At 46.0% G+C, this 17,610-nt stretch overlaps 1 protein-coding gene across 2 annotated transcripts in view; it reads left to right on the forward strand.

Annotated features, from left to right (window-relative positions):
* Nucleotides 1-3,438, forward strand: part of TNNT1 (troponin T1, slow skeletal type) — a 49,295-nt gene extending 45,857 nt beyond the window's left edge. For both annotated transcript variants that reach the window (XM_072156786.1, XM_072156787.1), the window contains one exon: nt 1,972-3,438. In XM_072156786.1, the coding sequence (XP_072012887.1) occupies nt 1,972-2,017 (46 nt within the window). In that variant the 3' untranslated portion in view covers nt 2,018-3,438. The remainder of the gene's footprint in view (nt 1-1,971) is intronic.
* The last annotated feature ends 14,172 nt before the right edge of the window (nt 3,439-17,610 follow it).

The following is a 17,610-nucleotide window of genomic DNA, read 5'->3' on the forward strand; positions in this document are numbered from 1 at the left end:
CTTTGAAACCATCCATAAGTTTTTGCATTATGCCGACAATGCACAGTGCCCACCCAGAGATAACCCCGGTTATGATCGCTTATATAAGGTTAGGCCCATGTTAGACTATCTGAGTTCCAAATTTATGGAAGTATATACCCGCGAGAAGCACATAATGATTGACAATTCCCTGGTACATTTCAAAGGAAGATTTTTCCGCCTGTACTTGCTGAATAAGAGGCCAATGTATGGCGTGAAGATGTATAAGCTGTGTGAGAGTGCATATATAATATAAGTTCAGGGTATATGAAGGGAAGGACTCTAGAATAGTGCCCCTAGAATGCCCCTCCTTCTTGGGAATTGCTGAAAAAGTAGTGTGGGTTTTGGATCAGCCACTACTGGAACAGGGCTACTACATCTACGTGGACAATTTTACACCAGCACTACACTGTCCACTACACTATACCTCGCTTCCAGAAATACTGCGACATGCGGCATTGCTGGAAGGTATCAGAGAAGTCTCCGGAAGTCTCTGCTAGCGGAAAAACTTAGAAGACACAAGAGCCAAGCACTATGCAGCGACTGTGGGGGTCACTTCTTGGGGGGTTTCTAGTGTACCGGTACTTCAGGGGTACCCCAACACCAGTCTAGTGAAAACGGAGCTGCAAAAGCGAAAATTTTGCTTCTTCCCTTCTCAGCCGTTCTGTGTGCTGAGCCTGTAGATTATTGCCACATATTGGCTATTGCCATACTCGGGACAACACACATAATGAATTTTGGGGTGCTTGTCTAAAGTGGCATGAGTCGGACACAATATATTTGGCTTGCAGAGGAGGAGGTCATGTGACAGAGCTCTATCTGTGTATTTCGCAGAGCTGGATGTGTTCACAATTCAGAAGAAACAGATGTTTTCTTCATAGAATAGTGAGGTACAAAATCTCCCCTGTCCCCTATCAGTCCCTCCATCCCAGTCTGTGATTCTACAGAACTTTCTCTGTCTCTCTCTCTGCACCTCATGCTGCTCCCCACCTTGTCATTGGCAGTATCAACTTTGCAGATAAGCTATTAACCCTTAGTGCTCACAAAGCACAGGCCATACACTTTATGTAACTGTAACTACATGTTCCCTGTTCTTCCATGTGATGGAAGCTGCCAGGCTCTTACCATATACATCCTGTATGTGCACTGTGTAGTGTTCAGTGGATTTACTTGTGGGAAACTAAATGGATTTAATGCTAAACTACTTTGAAAGAGAACACAAGGCATCATGGGATCTGTGGGCAAGCTAACTGGCCTCAGCCTGAGGGCATAGACTGACAGATATTAGTCTCCACCCACTTCACCTCTGGTGAGAAAGATTTTTGTCAAACATTTCAGAACAGCAAATGCCATAACTTTGGAAAGAAAGGGACAAGCACCACAAAGTAGGCAAAGTTTTACTTATATAAAAAGGTGGAGTCACATATAATAATTTGGTAAAATTATATCTTTGCAGTTATGCTTTAATGTACACACTGGCTACGTCTTTAAGGGGTTAAAAAAAATATGGTCAGCAAACACTTCACTATCCCTCTACTTTTGATGCTGCTGAGATCCTTGCTGGTCTCTTCTTGGTGGTAAATCTTGATGCTAACTGTGGTAGGTCAGTGCTGTGAACATTGATTGGCTGAATATGCATATCCTGTGTTTTTGAGACGCAAGAAATAGAGATCAGCTGATACCTATGGAGCATCAGAATCACAGTGGTGCACTATTATGTTGGCTTTCAGCAGATTGAAGGGGCAGTGGAGTCTCGATTGTATGCAGCCCCCTCCATCATTCTGGTATCAGTGGTTGGAGGGTTTTGCCAAGGACATCCGCAGCATTATCTGAATCCTACAGAGAGTTTTACTGCTCCACATGAATAAAATTCTCTATACTCCATCTACAGTTTTTGTACTATAAACTACTTTAGACACATTAATAATTGATTCTCTTTATATCTTCCGTTAGCAAAAAAGGAGCCGGAAAAGGTCGGGTAGGTGGCCGTTGGAAGTAAAAGTCCAATTTGGTGACCGTGCGCAGTGCTGAAACGTCTTGTGTCCACCACTAGGAATACATCTTGTGGTCCATATTATGTCTCTACAAGACACGGATTCAAGTACTTACTCATAGTATACTGCTGTTTGCAGTTAAAGGGACTCTGTCACCAGATTTTACATTAGTAAAATACTAGCACCTTTCATTTATTTGTCATGTGAAAATGAGAAAAGTGATATTTTTCCTAAATCAAGTTTAGAGGCTGCAAGTGGTGTGTCACTTCAGATGCCCCTATTTTCGGTTCTACAGTACCTAGAATCATGCTTTTGGTGTCATATTAAAGTTAAACAAATAGGTGTAAGCTGTATCCTTATCTGCTGCTCAGAGGAAAGATGAGCTTCTTATCTTTAATATGAGATCAAAAGTATCTTTCCAGGTAATATAGAGCTAAAGATAGGGGTGTTTGAAGTGGCACTCCTCCTGTAGCCTATAAACTTGATTCATCTCAGATAAATATGACTCTTTGATGTTGGAGGAGATATTTATACATATACAGCCAGTGACAGGTTCCTATAGAGCTGTAGTAACTAACTTACCCCCTTCTTTTAGCTAAGAATTGTTTCCCTTACATCCACATAAATCACCTTTTATTGTATATTACCTGGCATCAGAGGGGGGCGTGTCCTGCTCATCCAGCCCCCCCCCCATCTACTCCTCCCCATGCCTTCTTACTGGTCACAGTTCATATCATGTGACCAGAGTGATTTAATCTCAGGTCCTTTTAGCCTCTTAACAATAGCAAACTGTACCCCATGTATGTATCTCGCCACATGAAATCACAGCAGCCTCCATGGACTTCTACTCCTCTCCATCCTCCATGGAGGCTGCTGTTTCATGTGATCACATACATGGTTTACAATTTGCTCTTATTAGAAGGCTAAATGACCTGCAATGATGGACACAATATTTCCCATCTGTACATAGAGCTCTATATGTCTGTAGTTGAATATGTAGTTGAATATTGAATATTAGACGGTCCCTAAGTACAAGGAGGCAGAGCAGTGATTTGAAGAGACATGGAGCTGTCAGTCAGAATAATGGGGCATGGTTCACTGCCAGTCTGAGAGAAGAGTCACAAACACCAGACATGAGTCACAAAAGTTAATTTGCATATCAGAAAGGTACAGAGCCCCACTGGCAGGCATTGCTAGTCAGGGGGGTAAAATTCTGGTGACTATTCCTCTTTCAAGAGTGATTTCTATAAAGGACATTTCATACTCTACATGAAAGTGCTAGTAGTTAAATTCTGGAGATAGAGTCCCTTTAAGCAAAATATGAGATCAATGTATTGTCTACATCTGTCTAAATATCTGTATGTGTTTTAAATCATCCAACGTCTACGAAAATGCTTCTTGCTAAATAAACAACTGTGCAAAATGACACGTCTGATTTCTTAGGTTTTGCATGTCTAAGCCCACAGCCCTCAGAGAAACATATGTGTGATTTATTATTATTGTGATCATCTTATTCAATGACACAGGGACACTCATTGCCTAGAGAACCCCCAGGAGCAACTGGACTTTACAGAGTTAATATATTGCCCTTAAATGGCAGTATTATGTGGTATGAGGACACTATCTGGTAATAATATTTGGATATTTGAACATTATCTATCAATCTACACACATTTGCAACACTTAAAATTTCAAGAAAAAAAAATCACAAATATGAGTTTGGGGTGTAGGGGTTGCAGTTTTGACTAGTCCAATTCTAGCCTAGACATTGTGTATCCACAGGGTTAAAAAAACGGTTAAAACACAATATCATCATGATACAAATGACATCTTATAGTTTTGCTCTTACAAAGGAGGGTATTACCAAATAATAGGCAAAACCAACAAATTAGAAAACACAGAAGACAAAACAGAAGGGGAGGTATGGGGGAGGAATAAAGAAGGAAAGTAGAAGGGAATAGAGGACTAGGGAGTTTCCTGACGCATCTCCCATTTACAACAAAACACATAGAGGAGGTTAACACATTTAAAGGCGTTATAAAAAAAATCTTGCAGGCTCCTGGGACAGAAAACCAGCACAAACGCCATAAAGTATCAAATTTGTGTGCCGTTCCCGCTAACAAGCTACTTAAAGGACAACTACCGCAGGATCAAGGATTGTAAACCAAGGACACCGACACACTGGTGTGTGCTCCCTCTGTCATGATCTGTTCTTCTTTTAGCTTCTCAAGCCCTTATTTTTACGGAATAAAACCCCACTCTCCAGTTCAGTCACGGGGTGCACCTGCACTAGGGAGCCTCACAATTTATTCCATAAGCCCCACCGTCCACAAGATGGTGTATTTACGATAGATTCTACTCCCCAAGCACCCGATTTTGTCAGGGAAACCAAATGTATCAGAATACCTGACACTACACATCCACCACTTACTTGCCTATGGAAAGTTACTGAGCCATTCTACTCCCCTATAGTCACACGCTTATTCCATACTCCCCCTCGCTGCCACCACTCACAATTACAGCTTACAAGATGCCTACACCAGGCGCGAACACATACACCCAGATCAGGGCAGCCATCAGGAAATTCGGGGCCCCATACAGCAAAAGTGTCTGGGCCCCAACACACCCCAAAACCGAACAAGCCTACAGGAGGACAGGCGGGTATACAGGGGGACAGGCAAGTATACAGGGGGACAGGCGGGTATACAGGGGCACAGGCGGGTATACAGGGGGACAGGCGGGTATACAGGGGGACAGGCAGGTATACAGGGGCACAGGCGGGTATACAGGGGGACAGGCGGGTATACAGGGGGACAGGCGGGTATACAGGGGCACAGGCGGGTATACAGGGGGACAGGCGGGTATACAGGGGGACAGGCGGGTATACAGGGGCACAGGCGGGTATACAGGGGGACAGGCGGGTATACAGGGGGACCCCTAAGCTGAGACCCCTAATTTTAACACAAAAAAATTGGAAAAACCTATTGACTTGAGTATAAGCCGAGGGTGGAAAATGCATTGGTCACAGCCTCCCCAGTATATAGCCAGTCAGCCCCTGTAGTGTATAGCATGACAGCCCCCATGTAGTATACAGCCTGCCAGCCCCCATGTAGTATACAGCCTGCCAGCCCCTCTGAAGTATACAGCCTGCCAGCCCCCCTGAAGTATACAGCCTGCCAGGCCCCCTGAAGTATACAGCCTGCCAGCCCCCCTGAAATATACAGCCTGCCAGCCCCCCTAAAATATACAGCCTGCCAGCCCCCCTGTAGTATACAGCCTGCCAGCCACCCTGAATTATACAGCCTGCCAGCCCCCCTGTAGTATACAGCCTGCCAGCCACCCTGAATTATACAGCCTGCCAGCCCCCCTGAATTATACAGCCTGCCAGCCCCCCAGTAGTATACAGCCTGCCAGCCCCCCAGTTGAATACAGCCTGCCAGCCCCCCAGTAGTATACAGCCTGCCAGCCCCACAGTAGAATACAGCCTGCCAGCCCCCCAGTAGTATACAGCCTGCCAGCCCCCCAGTAGAATACAGCCTGCCAGCCCCCCTGGAGTATATAGCCTGCCAGCCCCCAGTAGTATACAGCCTGCCAGCCCCCCAGTAGAATGCAGCCTGCCAGCCCCCCTGAAGTATATAGCCTGCCAGCCCCCCAGTAGAATACAGCCTGCCAGCCCCCCTGGAGTATATAGCCTGCCAGCCCCCAGTAGTATACAGCCTGCCAGCCCCCCAGTAGAATACAGCCTGCCAGCCCCACAGTAGAATACAGCCTGCCAGCCCCCCTGTAGTATACAGCCTGCCAGCCACCCTGAATTATACAGCCTGCCAGCCCCCCTGAATTATACAGCCTGCCAGCCCCCCAGTAGTATACAGCCTGCCAGCCCCCCAGTTGAATACAGCCTGCCAGCCCCCCAGTAGTATACAGCCTGCCAGCCCCACAGTAGAATACAGCCTGCCAGCCCCCCTGAAGTATACAGCCTGCCAGCCCCCCAGTAGAATACAGCCTGCCAGCCCCCCTAAAGTATACAGCCTGCCAGCCCCCCTGTAGTATACAGCCTACCAGCCCCCCTGAGGTATATAGCCTGCCAGCCCCCCCCCCAGTAGTATACAGCCTGCCAGCTCCCCAGTAGAATACAGCCTGCCAGCCCCCCTGAAGTATACAGCCTGTCAGCCCCCCAGTAGTATACAGCCTGCCAGCCCCTCAGTAGTATACAGCCTGCCAGCCCCCCAGTAGTATACAGCCTGCCAGCCCCCCTGAAGTGTATAGCCTGCCAGTCCCCCAGTAGTATACAGCCTGCCAGCCCCCCAGTAGAATACAGCCTGCCAGCCCCCCAGTAGTATACAGCCTGCCAGCCCCCCAGTAGTATACAGCCTGCCAGCCCCCCTGAAGTGTATAGCCTGCCAGTCCCCCAGTAGTATACAGCCTGCCAGCCCCCAGTAGTATACAGCCTGCCAGCCCCCCAGTAGAATACAGCCTGCCAGCCCCCCAGTAGTATACAGCCTGCCAGCCCCCCAGTAGTATACAGCCTGCCAGCCCCCCAGTAGTATACAGCCTGCCAGCCCCCCAGTAGTATACAGCCTGCCAGCCCCCCTGAAGTGTATAGCCTGCCAGTCCCCCAGTAGTATACAGCCTGCCAGCCCCCAGTAGTATACAGCCTGCCAGCCCCCCAGTAGAATACAGCCTGCCAGCCCCACAGTAGTATACAGCCTGCCAGCCCCCCAGTAGAATACAGCCTGCCAGCCCCCAGTAGTATACAGCCTGCCAGCCCCACAGTAGAATACAGCATGCCAGCCCCCCAGGAGAATACAGCCTGCCAGCCCCCCAGGAGAATACAGCCTGCCAGCCCCCTAGTAGTATACAGCCTGCCAGCCCCCTGAAGTATATAGCCTGCCAGCCCCCCAGTAGTATACAGCCTGCTAGCCCCCCAGTAGAATACAGCCTGCCAGCCCCCCTAAAAATTAAATTAATGTCCTGTCAATTAAAAAAAGAAACTTTCATGCTCACCTGTCTTCTTTTATCTTCTCTCCTCTTCTGGCTGCGCGGGATCGAGTCGCGGTGACGTCATCACACCGCGTCTCCGTCTCCCAGGACTGTACTCAGCTGGTAGAAGCAGGGGACGCGGTGTAATGACGTCACCGTGTCTCCTGCTATTTGCAGTGAAGAACGGAGCTTATGGCTCCGCTCTCCACTGCAGCACCCACTTCTATCTGTGTCCGGAAGGGACGCAGATAGAGGTGAGAGAGGGGTGCAGCACAGACCGCACAGTCTGCGGCCCACCGGCCGGGCCCCCGGGCCCCCCCCCCCCCATAGTGTCTTAGAGTCCGGGCCCCATAGGGCAGTACCAGTTGTACTGCCCTATCGGCGGCCCTGACCCAGATACACACTCTTCTAGGTGCCATACAGTTCACAGGTGCCATACAGCTACTGCAAGCAGACAGACACACACAAGAAAACACAGCTTAATGGTAATTCACCTCTCCAGAGTTATGGGAATGTATAGAGCCCAAGGAAAACATATTAAATGTCAATTTAATATGCAAAAAGGCACAATGCTTGTAGGTTACACAATTGGGAAATAAACAGAGATACATAAAAGCAAAACAAAAAAAAGGGATAAAATAAAGAAAAACAGACCTCTTACTAATTAGATTGGCAAAGAGAGCCCGGGGGGAGAACCAATGAAAATCCTGAACAGCTCTGCAAAGCTTAGTTGCATCTCCTTGAAACTGATGATGAATGGACGCTGCCATGCTGAGGATGTCAGAGGATGCTGATCACAGATTTGTTGATTGGAAATATATCAGTTTTGACCAGGTATTTATGCCTTAGTCTTAAGCAGCCATACATGGGAAGATGCCGGAAAGTCTGTATCAATTAATATTTGCTATACATGGGACAGAGGAAACACAGAGGGCAGGAGGTAAGAAGAAACTGTTTGTCTAGGGACTAGGTGCTAATTACATTATCTTATAAGGCAGAGGTGATTTTGTCTCAAAATTTAGCTGGGGGAGAGGGTGCTTCATAAACCATAATTTATTACACTTATAATTTATAGGTATATTTCAACGCTATTACAATGGCTATTTTCGCAGCCAAGAAGACATATTGGATACATTCACATTTGACCTTGGGAATCTCCCCAATTATTGAGGTAGGGCATAAGAACTCTAAGGTGGTTCATTTTGTGATATCACCATGCTTAGCTTTTCATGCTTGGAAGAAACTAGAGATGTCTGAAATGATGCTGCTCTGATGACGGGAGAGAATGAGCTTCACGAAAGTAGTCCAAGGTCCATAGACACTCCACAACCAAAGGGTACGATAAAACCCTTTGTGCAACCACTACTAAAACTCAGGTTCAAATTGTGGCCAGGGGTGTATGTGGAGAATTATGAGAAAAAGCCTTCAAGTAAACATCGCACATTGCCATCATATGTGGTCAGGCTCCATTAGGTTTGACCTCGGTGGCGGTTACAGGTGGGTGTCAACTGTGATATACAGCTGTAAGCGCTGTTTATAGAGAGAGCTAAGTCCGTGAGCTCTATCCATACACCTCCACAGCACCAGGATGTAATAGTACATCCTGGTGCATGAAGGGTTAATGCATAACTTTCCAAACAAGAGGTGTCAGACTCACTTGTATCAAGAGCCACAAAACCCAATGATTTACACCCAACCATTCTCCCCCACCATTGTTTTATTTGGTGCATGGAAAGGAGGCGACCCTGTTTATGTCTAAGGGCAGATTTATTTGTTATTGTGGGGCCTGGAGTAGAAGCTCTAATGAAGATCTGGCAATGGATGTTGTGGTGGTGCAACTAATAGCTTATTTCAGATTTCAGGTGGTGCAACTAATAGCTTATTTCAGACAAATAAAAGCATGAGATTTGGCTTTTAGGCCTTTTGTTTGACATGTCTGAACTAAGATATCAATTGTATCTATTTATTTTTACAAATCCGCGCCATTAGTTTCATAGAAATATGGTAGATTAAGATGAGGTTTATATAACCTCATTCACACAAAGTGGAAAACATCCGTAATGATTCTAAAAGAAATGTAAGGAACTCAAATGTGTGAACTCAGCTTATATGGTTATAATACAGGCAGATTTTCTAGTGACAATGATGGTATTCTATGTCAGCAGATTACGTGGTTGAAACACAAACAGAAAATCATAGTCTGTTAAGATGAGTCAACAGTGACCTTAGTTTCAGCTTCTTACACTTTCATTTCTTTTCTTGGAAGCCACCTCATGCTTTTGTCTTAATTGTACTGGTAAAAAGTGAATGAGCTTATTATATGTAAGGAACTTTCTATTCATTTTTTTGCTCTTTCCACATCAGAAATGTAAAAATCTGCAGTCAGTAACTGCAGAAATATTCTGTCGATTCAGTCTATGACATTTGTTTTTGCACTCACTCTAACTCTCCAGTGAGTGCAAAATCATAAGCATGATACACCACATTTCCGGTACAAAAGGATGTACCCTGTGACAGTATACACATCCCTTGGGTAAACTGTCTGCACTTAGATACTGCACTCATGTAGCCAAACTGAATTTAAAGGTGTTTTCCCATGAAAGAAAATTCTCAAATTTCAATGCCCTAGTAATGTTAACAAAATAAAGATAATTTTTAACCCTTAACTTCACAATTTTACTCAGTTTTATTGCTGCTTTAGCTCCTATTACTCTGTAGGTCGCTCAGTGCAAAATTCGAAGGTGTGGACGGGGAATCTCTAAGCAGATACTTCATGATCCATCTAGTTCTGTGAGCTGACAATGTGGTTACATTATCAGGGTACAGGTGTATATACACTTTCATCTGGCTTCTGACTCCTAGAGAGATGAGACAGATCAGAGATGATGAGATCCATGAGATGCCTATTTCACACAGGGACAGTCAGTTCTCGTACATCTCTGCTATTACACAACACACTAGATCGGCTGTGCCTTTCTGCTGTGCCTCCCCAGATAAATAACTTATCTGTCTGTAGCTTGTAGTTCTCCTCATGCTGCTGCTTCCGGCAGGGACTCAATGGGGGTCATTTATTAAGGGCCCGATTCGCGTTTTCCCGACGTGTTACCCGAATATTTCCGTTTTGCGCCGCTTGTACTTAAATTGCCCCGGGATTTTGGCGCACGCGATCGGATTGTGGCGCATCGGCGCTGGCATGCGCGCGACGGAAATCGGGGGGCGTGGCCGAACGAAAACCCGACGTATTCGGAAAAACCGCCGCATTTAAAAACCGAAAATGTGTCGCATAAGGACCGCTTACCTTCACCTGGTCCAGCTCGGTGCATTCCGGCGCGATGAGTTTACTTTCAGCGCAGCAGCGCCACCTGGTGGACGGCGGAAGAACTACCTTATTAAATCCCGGCCGGACCCGAATCCAGAGCGGAGAAGCCGCCGCTGGAACGCGAATGGACCGGGTAAGTAAATTTGCCCCAATGTCTGTGTATCAGTGTGCATCATTGAGTGAGCTCCTTTCTAGACTGCAGGGGGGCAGTGCTACAGTGCAGAGAGCAGAGGCATAGAAACTCATTCCACTCCATAATGTTGAACTTCATCTATATAGTGCATATAGTGCAAAGTGATGTCCACACAAGCCCCCAATTAATAGAGGGGATTTATCCCCTCCAGAGAGCCTAGGGATAATACCACTAAACGCTGAATATGATCCACCTTACTAGACTTAACCTTACAGTTATATTCTCTACTGACGCTAAAATTGATGTGGTGGGAAAGCCGTTCCTCATTGGCACCCTGGGGCGTTTGGGCTTGAGGCCTAAGATGTCTCTATCAGCCCTGGTGTACACAATTTCAGTTGCCCCTAGACACAACCCTGTAACTTCTGACTTTAGGGTCATGGCTACCATCTTGGATATCTGCGTGACGGCTGTGCTGCTGAGATTTTTGTCTCTCTTTGCTCTGTGCCTGTAGCCATGATTTCTGCACAGAGCTAAAACACCCACTCCTTCCTGCCAGCAAATTTAACAATATGTGGAAAGAGAAGATGCACACTACAAGCAGATAAGTTATCTGGGGGAAGGGAGAGGCAGGCACATATCTGTGAGAACAGATATGTAGCATAGTTGACAGTGTTAAAGTCTGTCAGCCTCTTCTGTCTGTCATGCCTCTGTGTAATAGGCTTTTCATCATCTCTGATCTGTCTCATCTCTCTATGTGTCAGTGTGTTAGTACAATGTTCAGAAGGTAAATAAAAGTGTATATAGACCTTGTACCCTGATAATCTAACCACATTTTCAGCTCACAGATATAGATGGTTCATTTTGGGGCTTATTTACCAAGGGTCCGGGGATCGCACTTTCGTCTGACTTTCCGTCATTTTTGGGTTTTGCACGGCTCTGGTATTTAACTGGGGATTGTGTCGCACGCAATCGGATTGTGGCGCAGCTGCACCGGCTTTCATGCAACAGAAATCGGGGGGCGAGCCATCAGATGATCTGACTGATTCGGACTGAGTGCAGGATTAAGCACTTACACGCACCGGGAAGAAGGTGAACTCTGTCGGATCAGAGCGGGGAAGCGACACATGCAGGATATCGGGCGCACGATCTTAGTGTATCGCAGCAGAGTGTATTAACATTGGACAATGCACTTTCTGTGCCCCAATGTGTCTGATTAGAGAGTACCTGCCACACCCTGGAATTTTGCATTGACCATCACTGAGTGATAGGAGCTAAAACAGCAATAAAACTCGTAAAATTGTAAAGTAAAGGGTTAAAATTATCTTTATCACTAGTGTATTGAGATTTCAGAATTTTCTTTCTTGGGAAAAGCCCCCAATTTTAACCAATTACCAACATTGGACGTAATAATATGGCATGTATCACTTGCCGACTCCCGTGCTTTACTATTACGTCCAGCTTCTGGCACCAGCTCCCGAACGGAGACATAATAGAACAACACAGGTCAGCTCCGAGTGTCTGTATATTACCCGCCTGTAACACCCACGATAAGAGATATCTCTGATCATGGGTGTTAGCCCCTCACACACCATGGTCTAAGCATGACTGTGGTGCGCCGCTTACCGGGGGGTCCAATTTTCAGACAGCAGCACCGGGATTCGGCAAGTGCTCCGGGGCTGCGAGATGTCTTCAGTAGGCCAGGCCATGCCTCCAAGCAGGACCGGGCTGTAACACACTGAGCATGCACTGCATGCTTAGTGTGTTACGTAACACAGTGCAATACATCGGTACCTCTCTAAAAGGGGTTCTCGAACAAATGAAAATTATACTGTGTTGGTCATTAGATTTAGGTTTGCCAATCCCAAAAACTCTTTTTTTTTTGCTGTAGCTCAAATGTTTTGACACTGCAGAAAGCTTTTCAGTTATGTTAGCAACACGGTGAAGTAGCTGAGTTCAGCCAGCCTCTTTCTCTGTCATGGCTCACAGTGTCAAACTCATGCCTCACAGGCTGAATGTGGCCCATTGCATTGTTTGATCTGCCCTGGAAGCTGATTTGCAGTCAGCAATGATACCCTGCTGCCAAGTTCCCTCCAACACGCTGCACTTTGCTCATTGAGAGGCTGCTGATGGACAGTGTGAGCCGAGAGAGAATCTAAATTGGTGTGAGCAACTGAAAAGGTGAGCGGTCTAGGAAGAATCTAAATGTGTGGCATAAGAGGAGAACAGTGGTGAAATTTGGAGAATATGGGGGGAGAGGGCAGTTGTTGAAGTAGATGAGTTGCTATTAAGTAGAAGCAGGAGTCAGATGTCTTCAGCACAAGTTGGGATAAGAAAAAAGTTGCTGATAGCAAAAGGATGAAGGACACCATGCAGTCATTTTACTGTCTGCATGCCCACTACCAAGGGACGGGAGTGTAGATGTTCTTGGCCAAAGACCCTGGACTTTGCATCAGCTGTACACAAACTTTATCAAGTACTATACAAGTGACCCTTTTAGTGTCTTGTACTTACCCTGGTAAAGTTTAATGAAGATCCCCTTTGAAGTAAAATATAAAATGGTTATATAAAGTACCAGAAATGAAGCACTCTGAAGTTGGGCTGTCCTTGCCTCAGAATAGCCCTTCTGCTATGATTGACATCATGAACCAGACTTCAGGATAGCGGGTTAGGGATGTCCATGGATGCAAATTTAGATCTTACATAAAGTTGATTTTCTGGATGATGCCACTACGCTAGGCCATGAAAGAAACATGATTTGGAAGTTGTTAATCTGCTTAATAACATACTGGTAGTGGTTTGTAATGTTAATAATTGATGACATTACTGTCAACAATGCGTTTACAAAATGTATGCGTTAACGTGATGCAAGCATTTTGTAAAAGCAATGTTGACAGCAATGTAATTAGACAAATCTCCTCTTCTCAGCTGTTGTGATGCTTTTCAAAAAGCATGCATTAACGCCACGTGTGAACACATGTACATCTGCCTAGTTTTGTAGAGGTGTGGCATTGATTTGCCACAAGAAGCTTACAATATGGGGAGCAGTATTGGAGTCCATGGTGTGTGTAATCGGGGGTGTTCCCATGACCAGGCCAGGAGGGATAGCGTAGCTGTCTGAGATTTTAAAGTGTGACTCGCACTACTCATGCTGCCTCCCCAATCCCTCCTACAGAGGTGGAATATGAATGAGATGGGCCAGAGCCGGATCATAGGGGGGGGCTCCTGGGGCGCAAGCCCCGGGGCCCCCACCACTTTGCCTTTAAAAAGGACCCCCACCAAATTGGGGCGATTCGCCAACAATCTATTTGGAGCCGGGCTCCCCAGGCCACTGATGTTTCTGCCTTTAGTCTATGGAAGAGCGAGGGAACAATAAGTTCCCTGCTCTGCCATAGACGATTCAATGTAAATAAAGATGGCGGCGCCCTGCCGCTGGGTCGCGGCGCAGAGTGTGACGTCACAGCGGTATAAGGTAAGAATTATATTTTTTATTTTGCTTAAATATATGGGGCCCTGTTTGGTGGTGGGGGACAGGACATTAATTATGGCTACTGGTGGTGGTGGGGTCATTAATTATAGCTACTGGGGGGAGGACATTAATTATGGCTACTGGTGGAGGGAGGACATTAATTATGGCTACTGGGGGGAGGACATTAATTATGGCTACTGTGGGGGGGGGCATTAATTATGGCTACTGGTGGTAGGGAGGACATTAATTATGGCTACTGGTGGTGGGGGGGGACATTAATTATGGCTACTGGTGGAGGAGACATTAATTATGGCTACTGGTGTAGGGGGGGGGCATTAATTATGGCGACTGGTGGAGGGGACTTAATTATGGCTACTGATGTTTTTATGCATACCGGGGGGAAGCCCTGTTGGGAACTTTGCCCTGGGGCCCAGAGGACTCTAGTTACACCACTGGTTGTATATATTTATTAGGTGGGGGGGGGTGTATAGCAATAATAGGAATCTGTATATAGTTGTTATAGGGGGGCTGTATATATTTATTATAGGGGGTGTATATAGTTATTATGGGGGGGTGTATATAGTTATTACAGGGGGTGTATATAGTTATTATAAGGGGGTGTATATAGTTATAGGGGTCTGTTTATAGTTGTTATAGGGGACTGTATACAGTGATCACTGGGAGCTGTATATAGTGATTGCTGGGGGAGCTGTATACAGTGATTGCTGGGGGAGCTGTATACAGTGATTGCTGGGGGAGCTGTATATAGTGATTGCTGGGGGAGCTGTATACAGTGATTGCTGGGGGAGCTGTATACAGTGATTGCTGGGGGAGCTGTATACAGTGATTGCTGGGGGAGCTGTATACAGTGATTGCTGGGGGAGCTGTATACAGTGATTGCTGGGGCAGCTGTATACAGTGATTGCTGGGGCAGCTGTATACAGTGATTGCTGGGGGAGCTGTATATAGTGATTGCTGGGGAGCTGTATACAGTGATTGCTGGGGGAGCTGTATACAGTGATTGCTGGGGGAGCTGTATACAGTGATTGCTGGGGGAGCTGTATATTGTGATTGCTGGGGGAGCTGTATACAGTGATTGCTGGGGGAGTTGTATATAGTGATTACTGGTAACTGTATACAGTGATTACTGGGGGAGCTGTATACAGTGATTGCTGGGTTAGCTGTATATAGTGATTGCTGTGGGAGCTGTATACAGTGGTTGCTGGGGGAGCTGTATACAGTGGTTGCTGTGGGAGCTGTATTTAGTGATTGCTGGGGAACTGTATACAGTGGTTGCTGGGGAGCTGTATATAGTGATTGCTAGGGGAGCTGTATATAGTGATTACTGGTAACTGTATACAGTGAATACTGGGGGAACTGTATACAGTGATTGTTGGGTTAGCTGTATATAGTGATTGCTGGGGGAGCTGTATATAGTGATTACTGGGGGAGCTGTATACAGTGATTGCTGGGGGAGCTGTATATAGTGATTGCTGGGGGAGCTGTATACAGTGATTGCTGGGGGAGCTGTATACAGTGATTGCTGGGGCAGCTGTATACAGTGATTGCTGGGGGAGCTGTATATAGTGATTGCTGGGGAGCTGTATACAGTGATTGCTGGGGGAGCTGTATACAGTGATTGCTGGGGGAGCTGTATACAGTGATTGCTGGGGGAGCTGTATACAGTGATTGCTGGGGAAGCTGTATATAGTGATTGCTGGGGGAGCTGTATACAGTGATTGCTGGGGGAGCTGTATATAGTGATTACTGGTAACTGTATACAGTGATTACTGGGGGAGCTGTATACAGTGATTGCTGGGTTAGCTGTATATAGTGATTGCTAGGGGAGCTGTATACAGTGGTTGCTGGGGGAGCTGTATATAGTGATTGCTGTGGGAGCTGTATATAGTGATTGCTGGGGAACTGTATACAGTGGTTGCTGGGGAGCTGTATATAGTGATTGCTGGGGGAGCTGTATATAGTGATTACTGGTAACTGTATACAGTGAATACTGGGGGAACTGTATACAGTGATTGTTGGGTTAGCTGTATATAGTGATTGCTGGGGGAGCTGTATATAGTGATTACTGGAGGGAAATGTATACAGTGGTTGCTGGGGGAGCTGTATATAGTGATTGCTGGGGGAGCTGTATATAGTGATTGCTGGGGGAGCTGTATATAGTGATTGCTGGGGAGCTGTATATAGTGATTGCTGAGGGAGCTGTATATCACTGGTGGCGAACCTAAGGCACGGGTGCCAGAGGTGGCACTCAGAGCACTCTCTGTGGGCACCCAGGCCATCACCCCAGACAGGACTCAAAACCTCCTCCTGCAGTCCCTGGCCACTTAGGACATGCTGTGATCAGGCTATTTTAAAGCTACATATCCTAAAGCAGCCTGAAACTACAGGAGGAGCAAGGAGGTGCAGACAAGGCTGTGTGTTATTATTGAAGCTCCTGCTCTGGGCCCCGCAACTCATCCTGTTCAGGGGACCCAACAATGATCATCTGAATTTCTCCTCTTGCAACTGTTTTGGTGTCATCAGGACGCTGATACAATTAAAAAGCCTTAACAAAACAGGAAGCGAGATGTTACCACTTAAATTGCTTTGTTGCCACTTTGCATTTAAATAATTAGGTCTGGTTCTATTTTGGGCACTCGATCTCTTAAAGGTTCGCTATCACTGCTGAATATGGTTATTGCTGGGGAGTGGTATATAGCGATTGCTGTTCCCTGTCTGGACTACATTCAATGGGGGCCTCCACCATATTTTGCGCCCAGGGGCCCCCTCCAACCTTAATCCGGCCCTGAGATGGGCCCTGGAGTAAATACCACCTTTCATTTATGGAAGCGGAGCTTAGGCGCTCCAGTGCCCTGCGTGCGGCCTGCGAGCTGGTGATGATGCAACCACCTGCACCGAGCCTGCTGCGGCCTATGACAGTACCAGACCCAGCACCAGAAGATGAGTCACATACATTGCCTGTGTCAGACTGGCACATGTCTACTGTGGGGGTACTTGGTCTTGGCTACTGTTGAGGGCTCAGAGACTTGGCTACTGTGGGGGACACCAGCTTAATGGAACACTAAATAATTTCAAGGTTTCAAGTGACTATTGTTCTGCAACTATTCTCTATATTCTGTAAAGACTTCATTTGCTCTTTATCCCCTCTCCCGTTCATATCAATGTCCTTCCAGCTCACACCCTCATGTAAGTTATTGCTACATCACATTATCATTGCTCACATTATACTACCTCATCTTCTATAAATCAGTTTTGCCTAAAAGTCATGAGGTTTATGTGTATGAAAATCCAAATTTCGTTTGTTCTTCACATATTGAATTACTTTTATTAAATTTGTTGATTACCATATTGACACTACAACTGGTGATCTTTGGAATATGTTAGAATATGTATGCGACAGGGACTAATTCTTTGTGTTGTAAATTATGATTAGCATTCACTATTTATACATTGTACTCTGTGGTTTATACACCAGACATGATTTTTTTCTGATTCAATTTGGAATATGCTCTCTTTTAATTGTTTGTGATACATGTATTTTAATAAGATTTAATAAAATAACATTGTGATTTAATGATGTGGAACAACTCCATTTTTTTGTGTTTGATATAAATTAGTTTTGCCTAAAAGTCCTGAGGTTTATGTGTAGGAAATCCGACTCAAGACACCAACCTATTTC

The sequence above is a fragment of the Engystomops pustulosus genome, chromosome 6 (assembly GCF_040894005.1).
Source record: "Engystomops pustulosus chromosome 6, aEngPut4.maternal, whole genome shotgun sequence".
Classification (NCBI taxonomy): Eukaryota; Metazoa; Chordata; class Amphibia; order Anura; family Leptodactylidae; genus Engystomops; species Engystomops pustulosus.